The 16382-nt window shown below is 51.5% G+C and overlaps 7 protein-coding genes across 7 annotated transcripts; 4 read left to right on the plus strand and 3 right to left on the minus strand.

Moving 5' to 3' along the window:
- Window positions 1–586: 586 nt before the first annotated feature.
- Window positions 587–1496, minus strand: CC77DRAFT_1017939 (FKBP-like protein). Its single transcript, XM_018524505.1, has one exon. The coding sequence runs from the start codon at window positions 1294–1296 to the stop codon at window positions 913–915; it is 384 nt and encodes a 127-aa protein (XP_018388531.1). The 5' UTR covers window positions 1297–1496; the 3' UTR covers window positions 587–912.
- Window positions 1497–1566: 70 nt separating this feature from the next.
- Window positions 1567–5432, minus strand: CC77DRAFT_694501 (hypothetical protein). The gene is made up of 2 exons (XM_018532785.1): window positions 2730–5432; window positions 1567–2666 (listed from the first exon to the last, which is right to left on the minus strand). Exons 1-2 carry the CDS (start codon window positions 5196–5198, stop codon window positions 1839–1841), a joined length of 3297 nt encoding a protein of 1098 aa, XP_018388532.1. The 5' UTR covers window positions 5199–5432; the 3' UTR covers window positions 1567–1838.
- A 535-nt stretch (window positions 5433–5967) lies between these two features.
- CC77DRAFT_1029182 (hypothetical protein) lies at window positions 5968–6878 on the plus strand (the record flags this gene model as incomplete). The annotated part of the gene is made up of 2 exons (XM_018526498.1): window positions 5968–6048; window positions 6105–6878. The coding sequence occupies 2 exons, from the start codon at window positions 5968–5970 to the stop codon at window positions 6876–6878; spliced, it is 855 nt and encodes a 284-aa protein (XP_018388533.1).
- Window positions 6879–7112: 234 nt separating this feature from the next.
- CC77DRAFT_694450 (voltage-gated potassium channel subunit beta-2) lies at window positions 7113–8590 on the plus strand. The gene is made up of 3 exons (XM_018532784.1): window positions 7113–7628; window positions 7680–7908; window positions 7972–8590. The coding sequence occupies exons 1-3, from the start codon at window positions 7347–7349 to the stop codon at window positions 8532–8534; spliced, it is 1074 nt and encodes a 357-aa protein (XP_018388534.1). The 5' UTR covers window positions 7113–7346; the 3' UTR covers window positions 8535–8590.
- A 270-nt stretch (window positions 8591–8860) lies between these two features.
- Window positions 8861–11534, plus strand: CC77DRAFT_694592 (SPOC domain-like protein). Its single transcript, XM_018532786.1, has 5 exons — window positions 8861–9201; window positions 9276–9403; window positions 9451–9518; window positions 9565–9815; window positions 9863–11534. Exons 1-5 carry the CDS (start codon window positions 9046–9048, stop codon window positions 11486–11488), a joined length of 2229 nt encoding a protein of 742 aa, XP_018388535.1. The 5' UTR covers window positions 8861–9045; the 3' UTR covers window positions 11489–11534.
- Window positions 11535–12158: 624 nt separating this feature from the next.
- CC77DRAFT_1017945 (hypothetical protein) lies at window positions 12159–14802 on the plus strand. Its single transcript, XM_018524506.1, has 2 exons — window positions 12159–13045; window positions 13110–14802. Exons 1-2 carry the CDS (start codon window positions 12293–12295, stop codon window positions 14733–14735), a joined length of 2379 nt encoding a protein of 792 aa, XP_018388536.1. The 5' UTR covers window positions 12159–12292; the 3' UTR covers window positions 14736–14802.
- Window positions 14763–16259, minus strand: CC77DRAFT_1017946 (formyltetrahydrofolate deformylase hydrolase). The gene has a single exon (XM_018524507.1). It carries the CDS (start codon window positions 15975–15977, stop codon window positions 15129–15131), a length of 849 nt encoding a protein of 282 aa, XP_018388537.1. The 5' UTR covers window positions 15978–16259; the 3' UTR covers window positions 14763–15128.
- Between the last annotated feature and the right edge of the window lie 123 nt (window positions 16260–16382).

Consider the following 16382-nt stretch of genomic DNA (forward strand, 5'->3'; position numbering starts at 1 on the left):
CGTCGTCAGCCGGTGAGGAGCCGCGAGAACTCCGCCGATTACTATCACTCTTACCCGCCTATGCAACATCCAAGAAGGCTATTGCTCAAGATGATGACGTGATGGTCCGGCTGCACGTGATGATGAAGCACCGTGGGCCAGGTGATCATCCATGATAACGTTTCACAAATGCGATAAGAGGCTGCTAGCATGACGGCTCCCGGGCAGCTCGACAACGGCCGAAAGAGGCCGGCGTGTCTTGTTTCGCCTCACTAAACATGTGGAAAGACACGACACCCCATGTATCGCATATCTTTCCCGCTCAAGGGTTTGATGCATCTGCCGAGTCTGCCATTGGTCGCTCTGTTTTTCAGCCTCAATCCATGGCCAAGAGCGGCCACTGCGAGGCGCTTGTATGCGCACGCTCAATTCCCTTCGACATGTTGTGAACACCGAAATCTGTCTCATAGATGTTAATTGCGAAGTCGTATCATGTGCTAGCAATGGCCCCAAAGTATATGTCTTGGTGTAAACCTGGAAGGCGAATGGTACACTTCAAGATATCACCAAACTCCACAGACTCTGTCGAACACTAATGGAACTTATGCATTACTCTATTCACGGCAACGATTCGTCTCGATACTTTGCATTCGGCACTTCTGCGGTGGCCAAAGAGATAGGCGAGTGAGACTCCGATGGTTGTTGCAAAACGCAAGTAAGGGAGCCCTTTAGCTAAGACGCGTTTCTGAAGTGCTTCCGAAGGCAGACGTAATTGCAATCAGAACAGGTTTTCCATAGAATTTTAAGCCTGATATGAGACGGGTCTCTACAAGGCAAACACCGTGTATACAGATCCTGATTCCCAAGGTATCAATCATGTCCATCCTTCAACCCACTCCCATTTCCATTGCCACTCCCATGTCTCAACCCCTCCTACTTCCTCCCTTCAACCATGATGATATGATATCCCTCGCTCGTCTTCACCTCGCCAATCTTCGGGCTACCAGTTGTACTAGGCTCCAACTCATATGCTACCTTCTCGAAGTCCTGCATCAAGCTCCCTCTGACTTTCCAACCTAGGCTGCCACCTTGCCTCGCTTTGTCCTCACTCATTTCCCTGGCCACTTCGTCAAATTTTGCGCCGTTGCGCAGCTTCTCCAATGCTTCTTCCTTCTTAGAGTGCTTTTCGCAGAGTATGTGGCGTACGTTTATTGAAGTTGCTGGTTTGAGTTTTCCGCCTGAGCCTTTTCCCCCTTCACTTTTACTGTTACTGCTCTCGTCTTTGTCTTTTCCCTTGCCCTTGTTTTTAGGCGCCATCTTGGGATAGCGATGCGCGAACGAGGCTGCAGTGGTTTTGGAGATGTTGCAGTTACGATTGATACGTTGATCAAATGTTTTGGTAAGCAAGGTCTGGATTCGTGGAAATCGTATCGGTGAGTTTGCAATGTGGTAAAGTTATGCGCATGGGAGGCTTAAATTGGTGAAAGTGTACCGGAGCTCTGAGCTCTGCTGCGGGGCCCGATGCATCGGAGTGGGGTGGCGGCTATTTATGACAAGGATAACCTGGACACGAGAACGGAAGCACGGTGCACTTGTATGCGATTGACCAGTTCCATTATACTTAGATTGTATTGCTTTCGTGATTATGCACATGAGTCCTCATTCCTTGAGCTGCTAAGCTCGTCATGCCTTGCTATCGACTTCCGCCAAACACTACATAAGATATTGGCCGGTGTAGCTTTCCCACAGATGCTGCTGTCCCTTGCAGTGCATAATACGGCGGAGCGCGGCGCGGCGATGTGGGCTTTATTTAATCGGAGTAATTATACAATTCAGGGAGCCCTGATGCCCTCGCTGCTTCATCCGTTACCATTGACGATTGCTCGAGGCGCCGTTCCATTAATACCGTTCTGTGCGAGTACAATATCCATGAAACTTTTCCGAGGCTTCTGCTTCTTCTCCGGCTGTTCTTCGTTGTCTGCTAGCTGTATTCGCCGTCTTTTACACTCAGCGCGCATCTCGTGGAGTAGCGGTCGAAGGCTATCGACTTTCTCGACTTCGTCGTAAAGATGCGATTCTTCCACCCAATACAGGCCTTCCATGGCTGAAAACTGATTCTTGGCTTCTTTGATGCTGTCCTGGATCTTGGCGTAATCGAAATCCGGAGCGCCTTCCATGGGGAAACGGAAATCCTGGGCTAGGAGGGCCACGTCGTATTGACGGAGGATGGCATCTCGTTGAGCGCGGCTCACGGGAATACGAGACCAATCAGAATAAGGAGTGCTGAGGTATGCTAGATCAAGTTCTGGAAGTCCAAGTATGCCAACAGCCTGGAAGGAACAAATGTATGTTCTGTTTGGTATGGCCTGCGAGTTGCAGAGATCCTCCGCAGCCGCATAAAACAGTGGCAGGAAGACAGCCGATACGCCGAGTTCTTCGCCAGAGAAATGAAGCGGTCGATTTGTGCCTAACTCGCAGGCGCGCCGTAAGGCACGTGGGAGCTTGGAGATACGATCCTGACGTGCTAGCAATTCCTTCTGGCGTTTCTCTTCCTGATCTGCTCGACGCTGGGTCTCCTGCTCTTCTCGTATGCGTGCTGCCTCGGCTTCTTCTGCCTGGCGCTTAATTTCGGCTTCTGCTTCGGCCTTCTTCTTTGCTTCCTCGATCTCTTGAGTCTTACGAGCTGCCTCTTCTTCTTCCTTCCTTTTTGCTTCAGCTTCGGCCGCAGCTTCGGCGGCTTTGCGTTTTGCTTCTGCATGCAGCTTTTGTTCCTCTTGGCGACGTGCGCGTTCAACTTCCGGGGTCGCTATTCTTTCAGGAGGCACGGGCGTAGACTTGGCAGATGCTGTCGGTGTTCTCTTCATGCTGACATCATCTGTTGACGCATCAGATAACTTTCTTTTCCTGATTTTGTCTTCGACAGTCTTGTATTTGATCTTGTTCTTTACGACTTTGCGTTCATCTGGAGAATCAATCTCAGGCGTTGGTTTGGCACTGAGAGGTCTGGCTGGTTTGGTGCGAATCTTGGCTGGATGCTTCGTAGCAAGATCCTCGTCACTCTCGTCTGAATGTGCTCGATCTGCTTGTTTAGATTCGTTGTCATCCGACCGTACTTTCGCTGGTTTCTTGACTGGCTTCGCCTCTTCGCCTTCGCTATAAGATCGCTGCTTGATCTTTCGGGTGGGCGGTCGTACGTCTTCTTCGCTCTCTTCTTCTGATGAATCGTCGGACACAACTCGCTTTCTTCTCTGATCCTCCCTAGTTGCCTTCTCCTTCCCAGACATTAATCGCCGGGACTTTTGGGGAGCAGCGGGCACCGTCGTCGATTTTGCCAGATGCGCACGTTTCGACTCAACACGTGGAGAAGACGATCGTTCTCTTCGTGGCGACGCCTTTCTCTTCATGCGATTGGCAGAAGCGTTTGGCGCTTCTCTCTTGACTCTTCGAGGGCTCCGGTGCGTTCCTTGATACTCTTCACAGGCGCGCTTCAGCATGTCCCTCTCTTCCTCCCATTTCGGGCCATGGCGCTCCTCGGAGATTTCGTAGTACGTCTTGTTCTCTTTGTTTCGGCGAGTGGGGTTGAAATTGTCTTGCTCGAGAAGCAGTTGTATGATCTTGAGATATCCTCGCCCTATAGCAACTGTCATGGGCGTTTCTGGGTGCTTGGACGGGTCAGGATCAGCCTTGAGGCCACTCGCTAAGAGGATACTGAGAATGTCGTAATGTCCACCTCTTGCCGCTGCAACGCCACACGTAATGTTCGGCTTGATGTTACTATTGATCAACTCTCCTACTGCAAGGATATCGCCGTCACCGGCTTTTTCGATCAGGGTTTCCACGTTAAACTCGTTGTACAACAAGCGCGATGCGGTCTTGGCCTGCTTCTGGGTACGCTCGTGGTCGTTGGTAGATGTGTCTACCCGCCTCCTCATCGCTTCCCTGAGTTCCTTCTCAATCTCTTCTGCATCTTCATCTTCTTGATCCAGCACATCGATTGCACGCTGCCCCTTCTTGTTCGAGTGGTGTGGATTGACCTGGCCCTCGTTGAGAAGCAATCTGACTACGTCCAGGTGTGAGTTCTCCACTGCATCGATGAGGGGAGTGTCCCGATCGTGACTCTCGCAGTCTGTACGACAGCCTTTGCTAATCAGATACCGAACGACAGGTGCCCAGCCATGCAACGAGGCCTTTTGTAACGGAGCGATACCAGCGTAATCCGGTTGATTTAGCTCATCGGGAGCTTCTTCGAAGGCTTCCTTGACTGCATCAAGGTCGCCCTTTTCACTTTCTCGAGCGAGTCGCGTAGCGCCAAATCTATCGACCTTTCGCTGTGGCATGGTGCGTGCGGGTGAGGTCAGCGCACGATGCGTGGAGCGCTTTACTCGGGCGTGTTGCAGATGTGGTGCGGAAGTAGGCTGTGGTGATGTCGAATGATCTGAACTCGATCCTGACCAATGCTCTTCTGTTGACAGAGCGAGGTTGGTGACCTCGCGGCGCTTGCGGCCCGCGATGCCTGTGACGGCGGATTGAGTCGATTGCGAACGCTTGTGTGGACGACCAAACCCCGGTGTGCCAGGCGAATTGGGTGGGCGCGCGTCTTTCAAACCCTCGGTCCTTGCTTTTTGTCGCGGTGGTTCGAAGGCTTTGGGGAACGAGTCATCGCGCAGCTTGCGCTTGCGATTTTCGACGGTCGACGCGCTGCGGCCGCGGGTGGTGGTGTGTGTGGGAGAAAGGGCGGACCGGACAGGCGATTTGGCCGAGTCATTTGGGCTGGTGTCCTTGGTGTGTCGCGAGGCAGTGCGGCTGCTGGGTGAAGTAGGAACTGGGCTCTTTGCATCGCGCTCAGAAGCGTGCTTGACGCCATTGACCTTGACATGATTGTCGTTGCTCGAGCGGCGACGGCCGTTGGGATGGGGTGAATGCGCCCGCGACTCTTCCTTGATGGAGCGCAGCCGTGATGCATCATCGTTGTTCTCGTCGTCGTCGATGCGCTCCGTCTTGATCACCTTGTTCTCGACGGGGTCCTCGTCCCGTGACAGGACGACCGTCTCGGCCTCAGATTCGCCTTCGGCATCCTGGTCTTCGTCGTGGGCATGTTGGGATGGAAAAGCGGCAGCCTTGGGTGCCGGGCGTGGAGAGGGCGGACTGTGGGGGCGGTCGTGGTGAAAGGGCTTTGGGGCAGAGGGTGCGTTTAGGACCGGATCGGCATTACTGGTCATTACGCTGGGACAGGACACTCGAGTTCCTGCCTCATGCTGGCTTGCAGAGCAAGGGACGGAAGGTGCACAGCGGAGGCCTTTGCAGCACGATAGGTGCGGGCGGCAACAACAGGGCGCTTGGCTGTTGGAAAAGCTTCAAGGGATGTCGCGGTCGGGGGGTTGGTGATGAAGGCGCGTTGTGAGGTGTAGTGGAGGTCGAGCGAGCGACACGGAGAAGAGAGCTGAGAGGCTTGCCAGTAGCAGGCAGTGCTCCACCCACCATTCACCGGCCTGCACCATCCATGGGGGGCATGGATCCAAAGACGGCCCCGTCGCGACAGAAGGCAACCCTGCACTCGCCTTTGTGCTCGTCCCAGGCAGGCTATCGTGCATGGTGAGCGACAGGCAGCGCAACATGGCCATCACAGGGCGCTGTGGTCGCGACGTCTGATGTTGCGTGGCTCCATGTTCTGCCAGTCGGCCTCTCCCACTCACATGAAGCCGTCTTGTCTTGCCCGTCCCGTGTTCCTCGTCGCTCGCCAAACCAGCCGAAACAGGTCTCCCAAGGTTCCAAACTGCCGCTAAAACGGCCTTTGCCGCATTATTTAGCCCTCGTCATCTCCTGCCGGCCAATTTGTTTGGTTCAGTCGGTGTTAGCCTGAACCACTGAGGAGATTGGGCCCCATAGCACGTGATTCACTAATCGAACAAGCGGTCAGCACCAGTCAAGCCTTCATCATTCTGCCGTCACCAGCCCCAGGCCTTGTACACTCTCCAATACCATCCCACCATGGCCTCGCTATCGTTGTCGCTCGAGGACTTGCATTCGGTGGCTCTGCTGCGCGCCTTCTATCTCGCTGCATCACTTCTTGTATCGCGACACCACTCAGTCGCACCTGCAACCTCACTAATCAGCGTGCTTACTAGATCCTCGTCATCCAGGCCGTTCCTGCCCTGCGCTCTCGCTTTCTTGCCTATGGCTCTCGTGTCGCTGGTCTAAGCGGGAGGAAGGTGCTACCCGTTCAGCAGCAGCAGCAGCCAGCTCTCACCCGCATTCTCGATTACGCCGCCTCGCTGCAGGTTCCCCACAACTACTTCACCCATTTCTATATTACATCGGTGCTCTGTTCGCTGTTTTGGGCATGGAGACTACGCGTCTGGGAAGCTGGTGGGCAGCAGCAGATTGTCTGGGTGCTCATGTTGCTTCAAGGCCTGCGCCGCATGCTCGAGTCCTACGCATATACTTCAACGAGCAAGAGCCGAATGTGGTTTGCTCACTGGGTACTTGGTCTCCTCTTCTACACCACGATAAACATGGCCATCTGGGTTGAGACACCCAGCAACACTGTCGGTAATTGGGCATCCGTGCCGGGTGTCATCACAGCCCAGATGCTGCAACACTCTTACCACAGCTATCTATATCGTCTCCGCACCGAAAGCAACGACTACCAGCTTCCGTCGCATACTGTGTTTCCCAATCTCCTCTGCCCGCACTATACCTGCGAGGTCGCTATCTATGCGTTGTTGTCGCTCCTGGCAGCCCCAGAAGGTAGCTGGGTCAATTGGACACTAATCTGCGCGACTGTATTCGTCGCTACAAACTTGGGAGTGACGGCAGTAGGTACGAAGAACTGGTACGTGGAGAAATTCGGCGCCGATAAGGTAGGTCCGCGGAAGAGAATGGTCCCTGGGATCTGGTGAAGCAGTGCTTGCTCGCAGAGTGGAACGTCGTGTTCAAACTTATCTTAGGAACAACCTTTACAACAAACCAGCATTGTTCAAAGCCTATCACGCGTTACCCTAGAGTTTTGCACTTACAGTCTCTTTCTTTATCCATTTCGTGTTTCCAGTCTCCTAGTTTCCACCGTCTAAAGTCGCCTTTCTCCGTAGCGATGACGACAGGCGGGATGGAGTTGGCACTATCCGCGTCGTCTACGCCCTTGGGCCCTTTGTGCGGGGTATCTTGCAGCGAAGTGCCCCACTCTAGATGGTTGTCTTGGACAATTAACCCTATCCAGCAGATCGTCCTGCACTCCATCGTGCAGTTTCGTTGGTGGCTTGCTTATTGACATGGTAGTTGTCGACTAGGGTTCTGCTGCAATATAAGCCAGACTTATCCGCAGTTTACGGTTGAGATTTCACCCATCTACTATTCTTCGCCTTTACAGCATGTCTGAATCCGAAGCACCGAAGGATCTCCCTGAGATGGAGTACCGCTTCATGGGCAAGAGCGGACTGCAGATCTCTGCCATCTCGCTTGGTGGTTGGCTCACTTACGGAGGACACGTTGGCGATGACAACACATTCGCCTGTCTTAAAGCAGCCTTCGATGCTGGGATCAACTTCTTCGATTGCGCTGAAGGCTACGCAAAAGGCGAGTCGGAGAAAGTCATGGGCCGCGCTATCAAACATTTCAATTGGAACAGGAATGATATCGTCGTCTCCACCAAGGTAGTCTAGTCTTAACGAAACCTCGTGAAGACAGTGCATTAACTTACAAAGATCTACTGGGGCACTCACAACTCCGCCCTTCCTTCGCCCCGCAACAAGATCAACAATCTCGGGTTGTCAAGAAAGCATTTAATTGAAGCCACGGAAGCCTCTCTGCAACGCCTACAGCTAAGCTATGTGGACATTCTATACGCTCATCGTCCGGATCGCTACACTCCGATCGAAGAGACTGTACGCGCCTTCAACTACCTGATCAACACTGGCAAGACCCTTTACTGGGGTAGGTATCTCCATGTACTAGATGTATGTGTAACATACGCTAACTTCATACATCGCACTTTAGGTACATCCGAGTGGCTAGCATCGGAGATCGAAGAAGCATGGGCTGTGGCTGACCGCCTTGGCCTTATTGGGCCTATCGTCGAACAGCCAGGCTACTCGCTTCTTCGTCGAGACAAGGTCGACCAAGAGTTCAAAGACGCGAACCTCTACGGACGTCGTGGTCTTGGCCTCACAATCTTCTCCCCACTCCAAGGTGGCCTTCTCACAGGAAAATATGTAGACGGTGTCCCCGACGATTCGCGCCTCCGCCAGTCCGACGACCCTTACATTCAATCCGTCATCAAAACTGTCGGGAGCGACGCCTGGAATCAGCAACAAGACAAGATCAAGAAGCTCATGGACATTGCTAAGAAGCTTGATACTGACGTTGCTACCCTATCTATGGCATGGGTCTTGTCCAACAAGAATGTCTCAAGTGCTATCACTGGTGCGTCAAGGCCAGAGCAGATATATCAGACCGTCAAGGCGGTTGATGTGTACAGGAAATTGACAAAGGAGAACCTGAACGAGATTGAACAAGTCATGGGAAGCAAACCTGCGGAGCTCACCATGAGATTCGGATAGTTTCCTTGCTAGAAAAGACCTTCACCAGTGGAAAGTAAGTGTCTTGCACCTGCGGCTCGGATTTCCAGTACGACATTCTGGCAAGTTCATTACCCATTGATCACCTCAATATCATATGTGTCTTTGCGCAAATAAAATTCCTTCAGAATAAAAATGCTGTGCTAAAGCATGTGAGAATTGCCTTTTAGAAAATTTTAATAAGTGTTGTAGAGAACTTACCTGGCCAGTCCTTACTCCTCGTAGCAGCTGGTTCTGTCACGTGCTCTCGCGTCATGGTCCGTGCATTGTCTGCCTAAAGCAACAGGCTGCACCACTTCGTGGAGCGACCACAGGCTTTTCCACAGTGGTTGCTCTTCTTTCTTACCATCTTCTCATCACCTGAACACGTTCTCAATAGCCACGATTAGCCAATTTGTTCATCCCTGAAGGTCCATAACGCCTCGAAATTAACGGCACGCGACGCTAGTTGCCATACGCGAAGCGCGCAAAAGAAGCATCTGCTAACACGACTATGGCGGGTAAAGAGGCGACAGTCTATATACTCGATCTGGGGCGGTCGATGGGCGAGAAGAGGAATGGCCGCGAGCAGACTGACCTTGACTGGACATTGGAGTATGTGTGGGACAAAATCACAACTACCGTAAGTCGTCGTTCATTGGGAGATTTAGTATGTTTGATGTGCGGTAATGCTTCAACTCTTACACAAATGTCGGTTTCAAGAATAGATTAACAGCAATTCAGGTTGCCACAGGCAGGAAGAGCGCGTTGATGAGTGTCATTGGCTGCCGAACGGACGAGACCGATCTCGCTGGGATTATGGAAGAGGGTGAAGGGTATGAGAACATTAAGGTGTTCTCGGAACTAAAGTCGTATGTGCCACGTTAGAAGAGACGTTGCCCCTGCTGATAGACGTTAGATATCTACTAGGCGATGTTCGAATGCTACAAGAGCAACTCAAGCCAAGCAAAACGGACAATGGGGATCGTGAGTGGCAGACATTTGTGAAGCCACTTCTTACTAATAGCAATAGTACTCTCCGCCCTTGCGGTAGCTGTACACATGATTGATAACGCAACCAAAGGGACAAAAGGCAACCCATTAAAGTACGATCGTAGGGTCATCATCGTGACTGACGGTCGTGGCCAAATGGACACTGAAGACCTCGAGCAGATGGCTTCGAAGATCAAGGATCCAGATGCTCCATTCGAGATTATCCTGCTTGGTTTAGACTTTGACGACCCAGATGTAGGCTACACAGAAGAAACGAAAGAGTCTCGAAAGGTATGAGGGATGGGTGCCAAAGCTTGAATGGAGCTAATATGATCTAGGCAAAGAACGAGCAGATTTTGAAAGGCTTTGTAGAGGATTGCAACGGCAATTTCGGCACACTTGTGACAGCTATTGAGCAGCTTCATACCCCTCGCCTTAAGGACACCCGACCAGTCCAAAGCTACAGAGGCTCACTTACACTGGGAGATGCTAGCAAGTACGAGGCCACTATCACTATCGACGTTGAACGGTATCCATGTACCATGATTGCGAAGCCACCCACAGCAAGTACATTCGCAGTGCGTGCAGATCATGCTGGCGCATCTGGCCCAAGCGTGGAGTCATCGGCGACTGTAGTTGGTGAGGACTACCCAATGACTGATCTGTCAGCGGTCCACAATCAGCACCTCTACCAGGTGGACAACCTGGATGAGCCCGGCCTGAAAAAGCCAGTCGAGCTTGATGAGCTAGAGCGTGGCTACGAATACGGCAGAACAGCGGTGCACATTTCGGAATCTGACATGAACGTTGTGAAATTGGAAACCCAGCAGGCTCTGGAGTTAGTGGGCTTTATCAAGGGTGAGGAATTTGATCGTTATCTTCCCTTGAGTCGCGCCAACTTCATAGTGCCGCAAAAGGCCAACCCGCAAGCTCAGCTCGCTTTATCGTCCTTCATTCACGCACTCTACGAAGCTGATTGCTATGCGGTTGCACGTTTGGTAGCGAAGGATCTAAAACCTCCAGTGTTGCTACTACTTGTTCCGCGTATCGAGTTAGAGTGGGAGGCTCTAGTTGACGTTGAATTGCCTTTCGAAGAAGACATGAGACGATACAAGTTCCCGCCATTGGATTGCAAACTCACAGTCAGCGGCAAGACCATCACTGAGCATAAAGATCTACCGACAGATGAACTTCTCAATGCCATGAGCCACTACGTCGATGCGATGGACTTATCGACATTTGGTCGCGACGAAGATGGCAATGAGGAAGAATACGCCAAACCAGAAGACACATTTTCCCCCCTTGTCCATCGTATCCTCCAGGTCATAAAATGGCGGGCGACACATCCTGATCCCACCTTACCCATGCCAGACCCGCCGGAGATCCTGATGAAATACTCACAGCCACCAACAGAGCTCATCGCAGCGGCTGTAAAGCAATTGGATTCCGTCAAGAAAGCAGCAGACGTCAAAAAGGTTCCGCCAAAGGTCAGAGGTCGTGGTAAACGGCAACGTACAGACCGCGATAAGCCTCTTTCAGGCCTTGATGTTGACGAACTCCTCGGTAAACCCAAGCGTGTCAAGATCGAAACCAACAACCTCATACCTTCGTTCAAGCAAGCTCTCGCCGCCTCTGACGATCTAGACGCCATTCAAGAAGCCGTAGAAGGTATTGCGAAGGAAGTCCATAACCTCATTAGCAGCAGTATTGGAGACAACGCTTATGGACGGGCACTTGAAGCTATTCGCGTCATGCGAGAAGAGCTCACCGAGCTCGAGGAACCAGAGATGTACAACACGTTTGTGGTGCGGCTGAAGGAAGATATTCTTGGCGGAAAATTGAATGGCAATCGCCGAGATATGTGGTGGAAGATTAAGGGAAGTCGGTATGGACTCATCGACTCGAAGAAGAGTTACGTCAGTCCTGTCACGGAGGACGAAGCCCGAAGGTTCTACGAGGTTTGACAGGCTGAGCCGCCAAGCCCAACCGGTTTGCCTGGAAACGTAGTAGAGCAAGGCAAGCACTGCAGGTATCTGTATTACGACTTCGAGTTATCTACAATAGGACCATGGTTGCATGCACCGATTTATTTGTGCCTCTAGCTACTCGTACACCCGCTGTTTCTTTCTGCCGCCACGTTCCGTAGATTCGAACAACTGCAAGCCCAACAGCCAAATTTGCACATTTCGTGTCTGCAAGTTTGGCTCGTGCCCAAAGGCTAGCGCGCATGCTCGGGGAGCGTCGTTTCGTCATATGAAGTTCTCACTCACCACCACCTCGCCGCCCAACAGGCGCAACCATGTCCAAGATGTCCAAGATGTCCAAGCCCAGCTTCCACCAAGTTCGTCGTAAGTAGCTACAACTGTCTCATCATGGTTGTTTCGCGCACTTGAAGTGGTTGCATGCCGCCAGGGGGCTGGAAAGTTTGCTGTGCGATGCGGCTGACTGCTGTCCCATGCTTATTCGCTGCAGCACTGCCGTGCGACCATCGGACTCCGACTGACATCAGATGATGAGCCTCACACATGTAGAATTCCTACTGGTTGAAGGCCACTGCTCAGCCTCCAGGAGTTGCAGTTCAGCCGCGACGCCAGTGCGGCCGTTCCGAGGGCGTTGACCGGTCTTTTGGAAATCGCCTAGGAAATTCTATACTTTGAAACAATTCATTTCTTCAACATCGAACCTTGGGCTCCCAGACTCAAGAAAATGCATTAGTGATGCATGTTGTACGTTAGCTAAATCTGTGATACCTTCGACGATCTACAGCTATGGAGCCTTCAACCCTACGGTACTCATACTCACCTGCGTCTCCCGAGATCCGCGTCTCGAGACCACAGTATGCTTCCACACCTGCCAGAGCAAGCGACGAGTCCCCCGACATTGGGCGCGACATCCCATTGAGATTCGAAGAAGATATGAACGACCCAGGTCTAGGGATCCAGATGATACCTATAACAACGCCAAAATCACCAGGCGCTGCGTATTGGCGGCAGGAAACCAGTGATAGAAAGCATGATATGTTCTCTTCTGTCGCATCCTATCCTCAGCCACGGCCGTCGTACTCCAGAACGCCAGACACGCTGTATTCATTTGGGTCTGGTATCTCGAGAGCGCGAACAGATCCTATGACCGAGAGGCTCATTGCGCATCGGGCGACCCAGTCAACAAGATGGCATATACATTGGCGTATACCAGCACTCATGGGATTTGCTTTCTTCATGGGCCTCGTGTTTGCGCTCCTCCAGCACTTTTTGTACACCTTCCTGCACCAGAGGCGAGAAGACGATGAAGACAAGAAGTTTCGATGGGTTCTTTATGGGCGCGCGTTGGCATACCTCTCAAAAGTCGCTTTTGGGTCATGCGTGGTACTTGTCTTTCGACAGCGCATGTGGAGAGCTTTCAGAGAGCAGGCGTTGACTGTGCTGTCTATTGATCAGATATTCGGTGCAACAGAAGATCCTTCGCTCTTTGGGAACTGGGAAACTGTATCGGGTGCGCCGCTTCTGTGTGCCATCGCCATGGTTAGTAATTTGACGGGCGCAAGCCACATATAAACATACACTAATTGCGAACGCGGACTTGCAGGTTATCTGGCTGATTCCGTTGGCAACAATCATATTTTCACCCGGTGCACTTACCTTCGGAACCTATCTCGACATCGAAGTACTTGATCTTAAGGTTCCTACGCTCAACTTCTCGGTGGAGTCCACAAAAGATTGGCGACACCCGGTCAAGCTAGAGGATGGAAGCAACAAGAGGTCGATGATGTACTACAATACCACCGATCTTGCTGCCGCAGCCCCAGGGTGGTTTGACTATTACGATCAGCCATCAGCAGAGCTAAGGCGCATTGCGCTTCTGCTAGCATACAATGGTATGGATCATCCAAACATTAGGCAGGGTGCTCGACAAGAGGCTTGTGGAGGATCCTACAATTGCACATACGAACAAAGCTTCACTGGGCCAAGTTATCAATGCGAGGAGGTTGCAAGTAATTTTGACGACACGGAAGGATCAAATAATTCAGATGCGCCTTTTAACATGAGTATTCTAGCACCGCAAGGAAGCTACGTGTACTATGCGGAGGTCGACAAAGGTGCATACCCCCGCCCTCAAGCCGCTGAATTTCGGGCGGGCAACGGGGGAATACCTGTTGGAGAAGCCCCATCAGATCTAGGTGTTTTCAAGTCGGAACCTGTGTTGTGGATCGGTTACGCATTCAATTCGACAAAAGAGTTAGCGACAGACGACCCACTCGCAATAAACTGGACACATCGCTATGATTCACATATCATCCGCTGCATACATATGGAAGCTAGGTATACCGTCAAATGGGAATTCACTGAGCCATCCTTCAAATCCACGATTGAGTTAAAACACCAAGCGCCCGTCGTGGACACAGACTTTCCGCGTGGGGTTGACGGCAAGATAGATTACACTACTATGCCCAGGCCTACGGACAACTACATCAGCCCTCGACACAACGTGGGCGTTTACAAGAAGATTGCGGCATATCATGCAATCGGCGATATGTTTAGGGAGTTTCTTCGCGGACATGTCGATATTACGGCACCAAAACCAGGGCCATACTACGCACAAGTCCATTCGAACGTCACAATGACACGACTAGTGCAAAAAAACAGCGAGCCTAAGAACAATCTCACGGCTGAAATTGAGGCCTTCTATTCAGACATGGTGGTTTCATTGCTATCAGTACCAGAGATGTTGGTGGTAGCCGAAGAAAAACTCACAGTGAATCGGTCACGACTCCAGTCCTCTTTCGTCTACGTACCTGGGAGGTTATGGCAATGTTATGCGCCAGTCATCTTCGTTACTTTCCTCATTCTCTTGTTCGGCGCTCTAACGATTTGGCAAGATGGAACGACGTTCTCGACTGGGTTTTCTCGTATACTGGTTACTACTCGCAACACTACGTTAGATGATATCGGTCATGGCGCGTGTCTGGGCAACGATCCCTTCCCAATGGAGTTGATGCGCACCAAACTTCAATTTGGTGCTCTTGCTGACGGCGAAGAGGACTACCTGCGAAATGATGGTTATCAAGGCAGCGGTGGCCCTCTAGTTCCACATCACTGCGCTTTTGGCGTTGCTTCCGAAGTTGTGCCTATCGTCAGAGGTACGCCATATGCGGGTCTGAATCAGCGAAAAAGCAGAAGAAAGGTAAGCAAGGCAAAGATGGAAGTTGAGTAGGCAAACCTGTTCCTAAGAAGCTTTGGCGTGTGATCCATGAAACAAATTTATACTGATACTTGCTCCCATACCCAACTCAGTATATGCCAATGACCCTATTGACTGGAATATCGACACTCGTCATGTAACTCGCCACATCACTAAGCAGATACACGTAGTCGCAATGACCTGTAGTCTTGCCCCACGAAGAGTGTCGTGAGGAGCCGGACGTCTGCACGAGTGATTCATACCTCTAGCATCGTCTCGAGACACATACTGCATTAGGATTGGATGGAAACCTCAGCAAATCTGCCCATCCAACCGCTCTGCCACAATGCCTTCACCAAAAAGCCAAACAGTCCTTGCGTTTCACTGGATCCATCGATTTGCTTTTCGTCCATTTGCATGAGCATTCTAGTTGAACACGACGGTTTTCTGACCGTTCAAAAATACCCTCTTCTCACTCCACCATTTGACCGCCGCAGCCAAGACCTGACTTTCAACATTGCTTCCCTCCTCCACCAATTCCTTGGGGCTCAAAGCATGATCAACCCTCGCAACGCGCTGTTCAATTATTGGTCCCTCATCCAAATCGGCTGTAACAAAATGTGCGGTTGCCCCGATGATCTTAACACCGCGCTCATAAGCCTGATGGTACGGCTTCGCGCCCTTGAAAGAAGGCAAGAAAGAGTGATGGATGTTGATGATCTTGCCCGACATTTCTGTACACAGACGAGGCGAGAGCACTTGCATGTAGCGTGCGAGAACCACAAGATCGATGTTGTGTTGTTTGATCAAATCCAATATCTGTGTCTCCTGTTTCTCTTTGGTATCCTTGGTTACGGGTAGGTGGTGGAATTCGATACCGTTGTTCTTTGCTAGTTCAGCGAACTCGGGGTGGTTGGATACAATGATTGGTACATCAACCTTGAGTTGACCAGACTTGACGCGGAACAATAAATCGTTGAGGCAATGGCCGATCTTGGACACCATGATAAGGACCTTAGGCTTTGCGTCTACCCGCTGGATGTGGTACGTCATACTCATCTCCGAGGCGAGCTTCTTCATGCTATCTTGTAGTGCGGAGACATCAGGGGAGTGTCCAAAATGGACGCGCATGAAGAAAGTCTTGGAGTCTGGGTCGGAGAATTGCTGTAGATCCAGAATGGTGAGGTTTTCCTTCGCTAAGAGACCCGTGACAGCATACACAATGCCTGCTTTATCGGGGCATGACAGAGTAAGGTAGTGGTCGTCACCTGCCATCTTGGATGTTGAGATCCGTTCTGCGGAGCCAATTTGTTGAAGTCGAGGTACTGAGGTTGCTATGGATCGTCTGCTCAGATTCAGTGATGACTGTTTGGTCGAAAATTTAGGAACTAGGTTTTGCCGGTTTCGGGAAGCGTCGTTCGGTGGGTATATGGATTGTCGGGCCGCAAATGCGCGTGTTGATGTGTGGAGTGACCGTGTGCAGGTGCGTGCTGGACGTAGAAGCATTTTATGGCAATCTGATCTCTTTTTGCAAAGACTGGACGCGAAATGGCGTTTTCTCAATGCTGTGCTAGAACCTCTGCGGCTTAGGTATAGTTGCCGGAATCGGCCGACGATCTAGCCCTGTCGCTTACCAGTCGACTCGCGAGCGTATACGCGTAGGCAAAAATCTCTACCTTA

This window comes from Alternaria alternata (genome assembly GCF_001642055.1).
Source record: "Alternaria alternata strain SRC1lrK2f unplaced genomic scaffold CC77scaffold_5, whole genome shotgun sequence".
Lineage (NCBI taxonomy): Eukaryota > Fungi > Ascomycota > Dothideomycetes > Pleosporales > Pleosporaceae > Alternaria > Alternaria alternata.